Below are 14897 nucleotides of genomic sequence, written 5' to 3' on the forward strand. Positions count from 1 at the left end.
CCCATTTAGCGTCACAATCCCATCCCTCCACACACCCAGGCATCACAGGGCGTGACCCAGTTTGAAGTCCCAGATCTCACTTTCACTGTGTGGGGCCCCAGGATACCTGCATGGGTGACTGTGATGATTGGAGGTGTTTATTGTGCATAGATATCTCTCATGGCGAGAGGTTTTGCAGTGTTAGCTATTTTTAACAAATCACAAGGTCTCTATCCCATTTATGCAGCCTAGCCTGGTTCTCTCAAATTCTTTCAAATTGGTCTGTCCAAGTTACATTTCTCTTTTTCTCTCTCTCTATTTCGTGCTCACATGTTCTTGTTCTCTGTCAGACGTTCCTCTTGGCAGAGGAGTACCACCGCGAGTCCATGCTGGTTCAGTGGGAGCAGGTGAAACAGAGAGTACTGCACACCTTGTTGGGAGCAGGGGAAGATGCTCTGGACTTCAGCCAAGACATAGAGGTCAGTCTCGCCATATAGACCCTATGAACTCCAGTACGTAAAGCACACATCCAGATATAATTTCTATACTTAATATATGACGTGCACACATTTAGAAAAATACACACTCGTCAAAAACTGATACTAACCCACATGAATGTTGCGAAATTCAATGACCGCCTCCAATTTGCAAGAATTTCCATAAAAAATGGATATGTTTCCCTAAAAAAGATATGGCAAGTACTCCTGTTTTTAATAATGGATAAAGAAAAGCCACATTCGGCTTTGGTTTTCCACCATGTTATCGGTCTTTACCAAAGCAAGCTTGGTTTTATGCAGACAGCTTTGTTTAGGTTACCTTCAGGGCTCCTGTATTTAACACAGTAGCTACATTGCTTTCCTAAACTGTAGCTCTGGCACATTCTCCAGTGGAGTGTGTGTTGGAGTTGACACTTGGATTTTTGGGGGATTTTGTCCTTTTCTGTGCTTATTGCATTATTATCCAACAGTTAAATTGTCCACGTCTGACCTGCTGTTCACTCCCTATGTCAGAAACACACCCTCTACTGTGTTCAGTTCTTGCTCATATGCTCTCTTCTTATAATGCCATGTCTCATACAGCCTTATACTGCATTATACCATAGCATTCTTGAATACTTGTTTCTGATTGGCTTACAGGGCATTCTAGAGTGTGCATTATTTCCTTGTAAAGCGCTGTATGTTTGCACGGTAGAATTCAATGGCTATAGTTCTTACATGTTCTATGTTTGAGCTGCTTTTGAAAGCAAAAGTTGAATTAAAAACATTGGCATTTGTTGAATTAGATTTTCATAATGGCAAGCTACTAGGACTGATGGTTTGTTTAGCCAGTCTGTTTGGCTACCACGGCAACTACTGCAGCTATCTAGCAAACTTGCTAGCTACTTCAGTGGATTTTGAACACATTTCTAGTGGAAAATGAGCACATTTCTACTGGCAAATGAACACATTTCTACTGGCAAATGAACACATTTCTACTGGCAAATGAACACATTTCTAGTGGCAAATGAACACATTTCTAGTGGCAAATGAACACATTTCTGGTGGCAAATGAGCAAATGAACACATTTCTACTGGCAAATGAACACATTTCTGCTGGCAAATGAACACATTTCTGCTGGCAAATGAACACATTTCTGCTGGCAAATGAACACATTTCTACTGGCAAATGAACACATTTCTACTGGCAAATGAACACATTTCTACTGGCAAATGAACACATTTCTACTGGCAAATGAACACATTTCTACTGGCAAATGAACACATTTCTACTGGCAAATGAACACATTTCTATTGGCAAATGTGTTAAATTATAGCCATGGTATAAAAGGGATAATCAACTCGGGGTTCTAAGTGTTCTCTGGAAAATAATGCAACTCCGTGGAAAGTCAATTCCACACACACACCTTCCATGTCGTTCATGCTTTTCCATAGAACGCATAGCCCCTCATTGATTATCCCTTACCTGGACACCCCTCTACGTTTAACATACATTGTATGGCTGTGTCCCTTTTGTTTCTGAAGAATGCAAGGTCGATCTGGATAAATGTTTGTGCGTGTGTGTGCTCGCATTTAGAATGTGTCTGCATTCAAGCGTGAACTTTGTTCACAATGGCTTTCACGCTACATTGGCCATGGCTTTACAATTATGAGCAACCAAGTGAACACTCTTCACTCTTCTTATGTTTTCCATTTACTTTAGCTTTTTCTATTTTGTCAGAAATCACTTCTGTTTTTTACATTCACGTACATACGGTAGTCATGATTCGTCTCCCTGTGTGTCTGTGTTGCAGCCCAGCTTTGTGAGTGACGCAGGAGTTCCTGGACGGAGTGCTCTTGACAGCGTGGAGGTGGCCTATGGACGACAGGTCAGTAATTTGGCTTGACGCTGATTGCGCTGCAGTACCACTTAGAACGATTAGCCTGAGATACCTACAGTAAATGGCCCAAAAGGGAAGTGCAGTCCTCAATTAATCTAATTTCAAATGTTCAAAGATGTGAATCACCAAAACCCATCCTCTTGTGTATTTTACATATTTCCCTATGTTATGATTTTAGACTTCAATAGGCTGTAATACATCCAGTCAGCCTGGAGCTAAGTGCCCTGGAACCTTACTTTTGTGTGTATAAAGTAGTTGTTGTGGAATTGTTAGATTCCTTGTTAGATATTACTGCACTGTCGGAACTAGAAGCGCAAGCATTTCGCTACACTCGCATTAATATCTGCTAACTATGTGTATGTGACCAATAAGATTTGATTTGACCTCATGAGCTGAATGGAAGCACAGCCTCAGTCAGGATGCAGCTGCACTGTAGTCCACTTCATAGTAATGGGGTCATGCTAAGCAAGGCAGCAACAGATCAGAGAAATTGATTTGCTGAAAGAGCCAGGGCATGCTGGGTAATTTCTCTGCCCCACTGCACAGGTGTAGGATAGCCTGTCTCTGTCTCGTCCTCTCCAGTCTGTACATTCTGGGTGAAAGAGGAAAGCATCTGCTGGTAAAAGAGGACATAATGTGTCGCCACATCGCCGGCGGTGTCATCTTCCACAGGTCTTTGTGATCTCCTTTGATGACCTCCTGAATGTTTTCGTCTTTTTTGTTCTATTTCTTGTCATCCATCACTTTACTATGCGATCGTAGCCCCCCCTGGGTGACTGGATCGTGGTGACCAGGATCAGGGCTGGACCCTGCTGGCATTAGTGCTGAAACAGTCGCCATTCAGTGTGTCAGCACTGATCACTCTTCTCTGCTCCATCATTGTTTTCTCTCCTTTTATTGTGCCTCAGATCTACGTTTTTAATGAGAAGATAGTGAATGGACATGTCCAGCCCAACCTGGGAGACCTCTGTGCCTCAGTGGCAGACAGCCTGGATGACAAGGTAAGCCCCAGCTGATCCACGTCCCCATTCCACATTATTATCCCCCATCTGCATACGTTAGTTGGTTCTTCTTCCCCTTCAATGGCTAATTATGGCATTTTTATGGATGTATTTGTGTCTCCAGAATGTGTCAGACATGTGGTTAATGGTGAAGCAGATGACAGACGTGCTGCTGGTTCCAGCCAAAGACACGCTGAAGAGCCGCACGGCCTTGGACATGCAGATGGCTTTCGTCACGCAGGCCCTTCAATTCCTGCAGAACAGGTCGGAGGAGGACAGAACCATCAAATTAGAATGAGAACACTCCCTTAATGTATTATAAAACTACACTCATGTAGTTACCCCCCTCCCAGTAACGTTTCTCTTTGTGTTTCCACTACGGTAGCTATAAGAACTACACCATGGTGACGGTGTTTGGGAACCTGCACCAGGCCCAGCTAGGAGGAGTCCCTGGCACCTATCAGCTGGTGCGCAGCTTCCTCAACATCAAACTGCCAGGGCCTCTGCCAGGCATGCAGGTACTGTACTGCCCCCACACTGCAGCACATTCTGCTAGAGACGACATCAGCAATGTGCACATCCTTACATAGCACTGTATTATTCAAGATGGTGTTTTTACTAAGTGTAGTGTAGATCCGTGTAGGGCTCCCGAGTGTCGCAGCAGTCTAAGGCACTGCATCTCAGTGCTAGAGGTGTCACTACAGACCCTGGTTCGATTCCAGGCTGTATTACACCCGACCGTGATTGGGAGTCCCATAGGGTGGCGCACAATTGGCCCAGCTTTGTTTGGGATAGGGTTTGGCCGGGATAGGCTGTCACTGTAAATAAGAATTTGTTCTTAACTGACTTACCTAGTTAAATAAAAAACAATACGCACAGCTAAACTCAGCCGTGTGTGTTATAACAGGATGGTGAGGTGGAGGGTCACCCAGTCTGGGCTCTGATCTACTACTGCCTGCGCTGTGGGGACCTGGGGGCTGCCATGCAGGTGGTGAACCGGGCTCAGCACCAGCTGGGAGACTTTAAGACCTGGTTCCAGGAGTACATGAACAGCCCTGACAGACGGTAGGAACCTCACACATACTGTGTACCTCCACTGTGTGTAGTCACCTGGTCTAGGTTCTCTGTTTTACTTTCTCCTGCAACTTGAAGTGCTGTAACACCATGGCTCAGAACACCAAACCACCATTGTGATTGATTTTCTCATATGAATAGAAACTAATCTGCTTAGTACTCCTCCTCTCTCCAACTATTTGTCTCTGTCTTAAGCTCTGTCTGACCTATGCTGTGTCCTCTCCTCAGCCTGGCCCCCGCCACAGAGAACAAGCTGCGTCTCCACTACCGCAGAGTGCTGAGGAACTGTGCTGACCCCTACAAGAGGGCTGTCTACTGCCTCATCGGGAAGTGTGACATCGCAGACAACCATGGAGAGGTGGCTGACAAGACCGAGGACTACCTGTGGCTTAAGGTGCTGTCTGAATACCAGTCTGTAGCATGTATGTTAATATTACCGGTGTACATGATACATAGTGCCTTAAACACAGCAATACTCCATTTACATTGTAGTCATTTAGCAGATGCTCTTATCCAGTGACTTAAAGGAACAATTAGAGTTAAGTGCCTTGCTCAAGGGCACCTCGACATATTTGTAACCTAGTTGGCTCTGGAATTCGAACCAGCGACCTTTCGATTGCTGGCCCAACGCTCTTAACTGCTGCACTACCTGCCGCCCAGTTAGGGAGGATCAGGTAAAATAGGTTTGCCTCTTGTCAATACTCCCTGACATTAATGTAGACCTGTTCTTTCCATCATGCCCACAGCTCAACCAGGTGTGCTTCGATGACGACGGCAGCAGTGCTCCTCAGGACAGACTGACACTGGCCCAGCTACAGAAACAGCTTCTAGAGGACTACGGTGAGTTCAGAACACTGCAGGATACATGACAGCCAGACTACTGAAGTGAAAATTGACCTGGATACTAATTCTGTTCTAAGAGAGAATACTGGCTAGGACTGGAGGACCCTTAGGGTTGGGCGGTATTCAGATTTTAATACTTTCATACCATACTGTACCGGGGTATACAATATTACCAGCAGTGCATACGAGCACTATTTCTTTCCAAACGTTAAAACATTTATTTTATTTATTTTGACGCACATAACAAATTAGGCAGAAGGGATCTTGATCCAGGATTGGATTGTTTGTCTCTGCTGTAACCAAGAAGCTTGATCTTACACGCTAGCCTCTTAGCTATCAAGTTAGCAAACCATACCTGCGTAGCTGGAGCCCTGAGCTGGAGATACATTATTAGGCACATTTTAGATAGTTATAAGCAGGGGCGTAGTGGTATTGAAAATCATATGGTCTGTATTTCAAAATACCCCGATAGACGGTATACCGTCCAATCCTAGACTTTTAAAGTAGGGTTGTGTAATGGCACCACTTCTCAGCCCCCCCTGGGATCTGCTCTGTTCAGATAAAGAAGTGCTTCATTGTTCACTCTTAAAGCTTCAACTTTTCTTGAGTTTTATCCCACAGAGGGAGGCAAAGCTCTCCCACCTGGAGGATGAGTCATGGCTTGCTATCTCTCTCATTTTAACACAGTGTATTAAAAGGTGACTGTGACTCAATAGATAAGCCTGCTGCCTTTCAAAATGGCTGATGTATTCATGTTTTCTTCCTACTCAGTTGAACATGAACTTCACTGAGAGGGATTAATGCAAGTTGATGTGATGACTATGTAGTGGAATAGTTTGTTTGAAAATGTTTTAATATTTGTAATACTGAGCAACTACAGGTGATAGCCAAAATAAAGGAAACCCCAACATACAGTGTCATAAGAGGGCATTGGGCCACCACGAGCCAGAACGGCTTCAATGCACCTTGGTATAGATTCTACCAGTGTCTGGAACTTTGTTGGAGGGATGTGACACCATTCTTCCACGAGAAATTGCATAATTTGGTGTTTTGTTGATGGTGGTGGAAAACGCTGTCTCAAGCAGCGTCTTTCAATTGGGTTGAGATCTGGTGACTGAGAAGGCCATGGCATATGGTTTACATCTTTTTCATCCTCATCAAACCATTCAGTAACCACTCGTGCCCTGTGGATAGGGGCATTGTCATCCCATGGAGGCATAGCCATGGTAGCCAAAATAATGGCCTGCCCAGCATTTTTATACATGACCCTACGCATGATGGGATGTTAATTGCTTAATATACCTGCTTTCAATATACTTTTTATCCCTCATTTACGAAAGTGATTAAGTTGTTTTGGCAGTAAATTGCTGACTTTATCTATATTGAATTAGCATGTTCTATATTCCATTTTCCATGTTGTGAATGTGATCCTAATGATTTTGAGTTTATTTCTGTTCCTTTCCAATCTATAGGAGAGTCCCACTTCTCGGCCAGCCAACAGCCGTTTCTGTACTTCCAGGTGCTGTTCCTCACGGCCCAGTTTGAGGCTGCTGTGGCCTTCCTGTTCCGGGTGGAGCGTCTACGCAGTCATGCAGTTCACGTGGCTCTGGTTCTCTACGAGCTACGGCTGCTGCTCAAGTCATCAGGACAGAGCGCACAACTGTGTATGTCCTGTCAGGATACCTACCTGTCTGACCTTTCTCTACATTGACAATCAGTCATGTTCTACAAAGGATGTCTTAGTTCACAGATATTGGAAGGACACTTGACTTACTGTTGCATGAAGTATGTGGTCTTGTTCATTAGGGATGCAAAGCTTGATTCCTTTTTTTAAAGGGGCTTAATTTCTAGGTAAACATCATTGTAGTTTTGAAGCTGATACTTACAAGTGAATGTTTTCTACCTTTCAGTGAGTCAGGAAGCTGGGGACCCCCCTATGGTGCGTCGGCTCAACTTCATCCGGCTGCTCATGCTCTACACGCGCAAGTTTGAGTCCACAGACCCCCGGGAGGCTCTACAGTACTTCTACTTCCTACGGTACGTTACGCTACGTTGCGGCCATCCTCCTAACAGATGCTGTTCTCAGGTGAGGGGACCTCTTCTCTCCACCAGTCCACTGAGTGTCAATAGGACTTGGAGGCATGGCGGTAGACTTCCTACTGTACTTAAGCTTAGTCATGGGCGGATCGATACAGTTGCATATCTCAGTATCTATTTGATTATTTATTTATTGCTACTGTAGGTAGCTTTATCTAGCATTAGTCGGCTGTACCTGCGCCAAAACTCTAGCATTTTTCATCCTAAAGCTTGTTCTCCCTCTTCTTTTTAAATAGTGAGCCAACTTGTTTTCAGCACTTATTTCCATGACTGATCAAAGCATTGTTTTCTCATGCTCACTCTTGTCTTGCAGATATATGGTTAGCAATATGTTTGGAACCTCAAATCGCAGTAATATCAAAATATGTAATCACAATACATATGAATAACCCAGTGCACCATGAATAATACAGGCTTTCACACATGCCATTGGTTGGTTTACGCTTTCTATTCAGGTTCATTTTGATGAGAGCCTTCAGACCTCTATCATTATTTAAAAGATGTAATGTGTATATAATCATTCAGTTTGTTAACCAAATATGTGAATGTGTATCCTCTATTCCTTTTGTACACAGGAATGAAAAAAACAACCAAGGAGAGAACATGTTCATGTGCTGTGTTAGCGAGCTGGTGATTGAGAGTCGAGAGTTTGACATGCTTCTAGGAAGACTGGAAAAAGATGGCAGCAGAAAGGTAATGGTCACACCTTCATTTTCAATTTTGTTATTTAATTGAATTAATTATTATTTATGATCCCTTTTGTGAAAGCATTTGTGGTGCTGCTGGTTTTTCCATTGTGCTCGTGGCACCCCAGAACATTTGTATTCAGGCTGTTCAAAGAGCTGATTGTGAGTTGTGCTTCTCCCCCAGCCTGGAGTGATTGATAAATTTGCCGGAGACACTCGAGCCATTATCACAAAAGTGGCGCTGGAGGCTGAGAACAAGGGCCTGTTTGAGGAAGCAGTCAGACTGTATGAGCTGGCCAAGGTGAGCCGGGCTCTGGGAAAGGTTGAGGTCAAGCTGTGCCAGTGGGTTTAGTCTAGGTGAAGGTACAGGCTGGATAGAGGAAGAGTAGGAAATAATGAAATGTCACATCACATTCCTCTGTTTTTCTCCTCTGATCTTTAGAATCCAGACAAGGTCTTAGAGCTGATGAACAGGCTGCTGAGTCCTGTTATCGCCCAAGTCAGCGCTGCCCAGTCCAACAAGGAGAGACTGAAGAACACTGCTGTTGCCATCGCTGAGCGGTACTATCCTCGCCACCTACTCTCACTCACATACTTACTGTGCATCATTTACATTCTGCATTGCCACTGAAATTAGATCATGTTTGACGTTGCATCATATAGGCTTACTGAAAGCAATTGTTAAAAAGACAAGTGGACCTCATCAAAAGTGGACCATTTAGGCCCAGTTCTAACTTTAGTGTGTGGTCTTGTTTACGGACTCAGGTACCGGACCCAGGGTGTTGCTGGAGAGAAGTCTGCAGACAGCACCTTCTACCTGCTGCTGGACCTCATGACCTTCTTTGATGAGTACCATGCTGGAAATATAGACCGGGCCTATGATGTGAGCCTTATCACCCAGGGCTTCCTGCCTGATGGCTTACAATGCTGTTTATTCAGATGGCATTGAGAAACGTTATGATATACTTTCCTCTCCTCTTAGATGTTAAGTCCCCTATTTGGAGACTAGGGTACATTTTGGTGTACAAAGCTCTCTGTGAACGTCATCTTACAGTGCCAGAAATCCCCATCTCTCTGCTCTCCGCTCCCACTCCCAGCGGAGCTGACTTGAAGTGTCAGGTTTCAGACCCAACATTTGCATAGGGAGTGACGTGTCCCATTTTCTTGCCAATCCAGACAAGGAACGATTTCCGGTGTCTGGGAAACTCACATCTGTGCTTGCAATAGCGCACATGAAACGGGATAATCTAGTGGATGCAACAGTAGTATATTGTCAGCCGGATTTAGAGCGCTCAACATGAAAATAATTGTGTATAATTAAACTAAGACCACTTTATCTTGGTCACAGACGGACGAAATCACTTTGTGCTTAAAGCTGAAGTTGTAACAAGTCTGCACACATGGGAATGGTGTTTCTGCGCCTCTTAGTGGACATTTAAGAGAAAATTCTTTCTGCAGTTATGAAAAAGTTTGATCATATTTATTTTAGTTATCAGAAATGTAAAATCTTTTAGTAAATTGTTTATAATTTTATTGTAACTATCCTAAAAAACATTTATGTAATTTCAAGCCCTATTGTCCCACTTTTTTGAATGGAAAACAATTATATATGATTTTTCAGATTTTTTTTGATAAAATATAGATTTTGGCCTTTACAACTTAATCCCATAGAAATGCATTGAATAACACATTCATAAATGGCAAAAAGGCCAGTAATTTTGTTTATAATAAACAAGGTTTTGAAGTATCTGTCCTAAATCTAGGAGATATTAAAAAATATATACAGTGGGGCAAAAAAGTATTTAGTCAGCCACCAATTGTGCAAGTTCTCCCACTTAAAAAGATGAGAGAGGCCTGTAATTTTCATCATAGGTATACTTCAACTATGACAGACAAAATGAGGGGGAAAAATCCAGAAAATCACATTGTAGGATTTTTAATTAATTTATTTGCAAATTATGGTGGAAAATAAGTATTTGGTCATCAACAAAAGTTTATCTCAATACTTTGTTATATACCCTTTGTTGGCAATGACAGAGGTCAAATGTTTTCTGTAAGTCTTTCCAAGGTTTTCACACACTGTTGCTGGTATTTTGGCCCATTCCTCCATGCAGATCTCCTCTAGAGCAGTGATGTTTTGGGGCTGTTGCTGGGCAACATGGACTTTCAACTCCCTCCAAAGATTTTCTATGGGGTTGAGATCTGGAGACTGGCTAGGCCACTCCAGGACCTTGAAATGCTTCTTACGAAGCCACTCCTTCGTTGCCCGGGCGGTGTGTTTGGGATCATTGTCATGCTGAAAGACCCAGCCACGTTTCATCTTCAATGCCCTTGCTGATGGAAGGAGGTTTTCACTCAAAATCTCACGATACATGGCCCCATTCATTCTTTCCTTTACACGGATCAGTCGTCCTGGTCCCTTTGCAGAAAAACAGCCCCAAAGCATGATGTTTCCACCCCCATGCTTCACAGTAGGTATGGTGTTCTTTGGATGCAACTCAGCATTCTTTGTCCTCCAAACACGACGAGTTGAGTTTTTACCAAAAAGTTATATTTTGGTTTCATCTGACCATATGACATTCTCCCAATCTTCTTCTGGATCATCCAAATGCTCTCTATCAAACTTCAGATGGGCCTGGACATGTACTGGCTTAAGCAGGGGGACACGTCTGGCACTGCAGGATTTGAGTCCCTGGCGGCTTGGTGTGTTACTGATGGTAGGCTTTGTTACTTTGGTCCCAGCTCTCTGCAGGTCATTCACTAGACCCCCCCCATGTGGTTCTGGGATTTTTGCTCACCGTTCTTGTGATCATTTTGACCCCACGGGGTGAGATCTTGCGTGGAGCCCCAGATCGAGGGAGATTATCAGTGGTCTTGTATGTCTTCCATTTCCTAATAATTGCTCCCACAGTTGATTTATTCAAACCAAGCTGCTTACCTATTGCAGATTCAGTCTTCCCAGCCTGGTGCAGGTCTACAATTTTGTTTCTGGTGTCCTTTGACAGCTCTTTGGTCTTGGCCATAGTGGAGTTTGGAGTGTGACTGTTTGAGGTTGTGGACAGGTGTCTTTTATACTGATAACAAGTTCAAACAGGTGCCATTAATACAGGTAACGAGTAGAGGACAGTGGAGCCTCTTAAAGAAGAAGTTACAGGTCTGTGAGAGCCAGAAATCTTGCTTGTTTGTAGGTGACCAAATACTTATTTTCCACCATAATTTGCAAATAAATTCATTAAAAATCCTACAATGTGATTTTCTGGATTTTTTTTCTCATTTTGTCTGTCATAGTTGAAGTGTACCTATGATAAATTACAGGCCTCATCTTTTTAAGTGGGAGAACTTGCACAATTGGTGGCTGACTAAATACTTTTTTGCCCCACTGTATATACATTTGATTTGATTTACACATATTTATCCCCTTTTTTGTGGTAAGCACAAAGGTACCTTCATACTTCCATGTTTTCCCTTCAGGCGAGTCCCTTGACACTTGTGGGGGTTGTAGACCAAAATGGAGAACGACAATGTGAGAGTCTCCCCTTTCCATAATAGTTTTTAGGGCAAACCATTCGGACGCTATGAACGTTTTCCCGAAAAGACCGATTTTTGGGATGTCTCATGGTCTGCCAAACACCTTGCTTGCCCTGCCACCTTTCACAGCAGATGCTGAAGTGCGACAGTGGTGGATTGAGACGTATCCAATGCAACAAAAAAAATCTCTAGTTTAAACTGACAGATTGATGGGATTTTTTTGGGGTATGTAACTTAGATTGAAGCACTGACTCTAGGGGTTAAAGGAAAGAGTCACCTTTTTGAATGTTATGTCGTTTTTGTGTGTTTAGATGCACAAAAACGATATAATGTTTAAAATGGGTGAATCTTTCCTTTAACTGTCCCTAACTTCTCCCCTCCAACTCTCTCTTTGTCTCTCTGTCAGGTGATGGAGAGACTGAAGCTGGTCCCTCTGAGTCAAGACAGTGTGGAGGAAAGGGTCGCTGCATTTCGCAATTTCAGTGATGAGGTGAGAAATATATAAGTAGGTGTGTCCAAACTTTTCACTGGTACTGTGTATATATGTACACAATCAATCAAATGTATTTATAAAGCCCTTCTTACATCAGCTGATGTCACAAAGTGCTGTACAGAAACCCAGCCTAAAACCCCAAACAGCAAGCAATGCAGGTGTAGAAGCACGGTGGCTATGAAAAACTCCCTAGAAAGGCCAGAACCTAGGAAGAAACCTAGAGAGGAACCAGGCTATGCGGGGTAGCCAGTCCTCTTCTGGCTGTGCCGGGTGGAGATTATAACAGAGCCAAGATATTCAAATGTTCGTAGATGACCGGCAGGGTCAAATAATAATAATCACAGTGGTTGTCGAGGGTGCAACAGGTCAGCACCTCAGGAGTAAATGTCAGTTGGCTTTTCATAGCCGATCATTGAGAGTATCTCTACCGCTCCTGCTGTCTCTAGAGAGTTGAAAACAGCAGGTCTGGGACAGGTAGCACATCCGGTGAACAGGTCAGGGTTCCATAGCCGCAGGCAGAACAGTTGAAACTTGGAGCAGCAGCACGGCCAGGTGGACTGGGAACAGCAAGGAGTCATTAGGCCAGGTAGTCCTGAAGCATGGTCCTCCAAGAGAAAGAGAGAGAGAGAGCGCATACTTAAATTCACACAGGACACCGGATAAGACAGGAGAAATACTCCAGATATAACAGACTGACCCTAGCCCCCCGACACATAAACTACTGCAGCATAAATACTGGAGGCTGAGACAGGAGGGGTCAGGAGACACTGTGGCCCTGTCCGACGATACCCCCGGACAGGGCCAAACAGGCAGGATATAACCCCACCCACTTTGCCAAAGCACAGCCCCCACACCACTAGAGGGATATCTTCAACCACAGGAGAAAGCCCATCCTGAGACAAGGCCGAATATAGCCCACAAAGATCTCCTCCACGGCACAACCCAAGGGGGGGGTGCCAACCCGGACAGGAAGATCACGTCAGTGACTCATCCCACTCAAGTGACACACCCCTCTTAGGGACGGCATGGAAGAGCACCAGTAAGCCAGTGTCTCAGCCCCTGTAATAGGGTCAGAGGCAGAGAATCCCAGTGGAGAGAGGAGAGCCGGCCAGGCAGAGATGGCAAGGACGGTTCGTTGCTCCAGTGCCTTTCCGTTCACCTTCACACTCCTGGGACAGACTACACTCAATCATAGGACCTATTGAAGAGATGAGTCTTCAGTAAAGACTTAAAGGTTGAGACCGAGTCTGAACTCTCACATGGATAGGCAGACCATTCCATAAAAATGGAGCTCTATAGGAGAAGGCCCTGCCTCCAGCTGTTTGCTTAGAAATTCTAGGGACAGTTAGGAGGCCTGCGTCTTGTGACCGTAGCGTAGGTGTAGGTATGTACGGCAGGACCAAGTCGGAAAGATGGGTAGGAGCAAGCCCATGTAATGCTTTGTAGGTTAGCAGTAAAGCCTTGAAATCAGCCCTTGCCTTAACAGGAAACCAGTGTAGAGAGGCTAGCACTGGATTAATATGATACATTTTTTTGGTTCTTGTCAAGATTCTAGCAGCCTTGTTTAGCACTAACTGAGGTTTATTTAGTGCTTTATCCGGGTAGCCGGAAAGTAGAGCATTGCAGTAGTCTAACCTAGAAGTGACAAGAGCATGGATTCATTTTTCTGCATCATTTTATAACAGAAAGTTTCTTTCTGATTTTTGCAATGTTACGTAGATGGAATAAAGCTGTCCTTGAAACAGTGTTGTAACGCCGAGGTCCTTCAGTTTTTTTTTTTAGACGACTGTACAACCATCAAGATTAATTGTCAGATTCAACAGAAGATCTCTTTGTTTCTTGGGACCTAGAACAAGCATCTCTGTTTTGTCTGAGTTTAAAAGTAGAACATTTGCTGCCATCCACTTCCTTATGTCTGAAACACAGGCTTCCAGGGAGGGCAATTTTGGGGCTTCACCATGTTTCATCAAAATGTACAGCTGTGTGTCATCCGCATCGCAGTGAAAGTTAACATTATGTTTCCGAATGACATCACCAAGAGGTAAAATATATAGTGAAAAGAATAGTGGTCCTAAAACGGAGCCTTGAGGAACACCTAAATTTACAGTTGATTTGTCAGAGGACAAACCACCCACAGAGACAAACTGATATCTTTCCGATAGATAAGATCTAAACCGGGCCAGAACTTGTCCGTGTAGACCAATTTGGGTTTCCAATCTCTCCAAAAGAATGTGGTGATCGATGGTATCAACAAGACAGTTGAGGGAATGCCAAGAGTGCAAAGCTGTCAAGGCAAAGGTGGCTATTTGAAGAATCTCAACTAAAACAAATCAAAATATATTTTAAACACTTTTTTTCGTTACTTCAAAACTATTTCATAGTTTTTATGTCTTCACTATTATTCTACAATGTAGAAAATAAAGAAAAACCCTTGAATGAGTTGATGTTCTAAAACTTTTGACCGGTTGTGTGTGTGTATATAAAATATGAATGTATATATAATTATACTCAGTATGCAACACTACACTTTCAAAGTGTACATGTAATCTTCTCTTGTCCTTTTTTTCCTACTGTCTCTGTCTTATTCTCATTTGAATCTTCTTCCAGGTCAGGCATAATCTGTCGGAGGTACTCCTGGCCACCATGAATATCCTGTTCACGCAGTGCAAGCGCCTGAAGGGGGCCACAGCAGGAACCCCTGGTCGACCACAGAGGTCCATCGAGGACAGAGACTCGGTGAGGAGATGGTGACTTCTCAGGGCAATACTGGCCATGGGATAAAACCTGAGGAAATGTATAAAGACTTTTTGGGGCTGTGC

General features: G+C 43.7%; 1 protein-coding gene across 4 annotated transcripts in view; it reads left to right on the top strand.

Annotated features, from left to right (window-relative positions):
- Positions 1 to 14897, top strand: part of LOC129862523 (nuclear pore complex protein Nup93-like) — a 38445-nt gene that overhangs the window by 21635 nt on the left and 1913 nt on the right. For all 4 annotated transcript variants that reach the window (XM_055934280.1, XM_055934281.1, XM_055934282.1 and 1 more), the window contains 16 exons: positions 330 to 458; positions 2270 to 2344; positions 3265 to 3357; positions 3482 to 3621; positions 3743 to 3875; positions 4265 to 4422; positions 4660 to 4825; positions 5178 to 5271; positions 6747 to 6938; positions 7185 to 7311; positions 7947 to 8064; positions 8242 to 8358; positions 8500 to 8618; positions 8823 to 8940; positions 11992 to 12075; positions 14686 to 14814. In XM_055934280.1, coding sequence (XP_055790255.1) covers positions 330 to 458; positions 2270 to 2344; positions 3265 to 3357; positions 3482 to 3621; positions 3743 to 3875; positions 4265 to 4422; positions 4660 to 4825; positions 5178 to 5271; positions 6747 to 6938; positions 7185 to 7311; positions 7947 to 8064; positions 8242 to 8358; positions 8500 to 8618; positions 8823 to 8940; positions 11992 to 12075; positions 14686 to 14814 — 1992 coding nt within the window. The remainder of the gene's footprint in view (positions 1 to 329; positions 459 to 2269; positions 2345 to 3264; positions 3358 to 3481; positions 3622 to 3742; positions 3876 to 4264; positions 4423 to 4659; positions 4826 to 5177; positions 5272 to 6746; positions 6939 to 7184; positions 7312 to 7946; positions 8065 to 8241; positions 8359 to 8499; positions 8619 to 8822; positions 8941 to 11991; positions 12076 to 14685; positions 14815 to 14897) is intronic.

The sequence above is a fragment of the Salvelinus fontinalis genome, chromosome 9 (assembly GCF_029448725.1).
Source record: "Salvelinus fontinalis isolate EN_2023a chromosome 9, ASM2944872v1, whole genome shotgun sequence".
Taxonomy (NCBI): Eukaryota; Metazoa; Chordata; class Actinopteri; order Salmoniformes; family Salmonidae; genus Salvelinus; species Salvelinus fontinalis.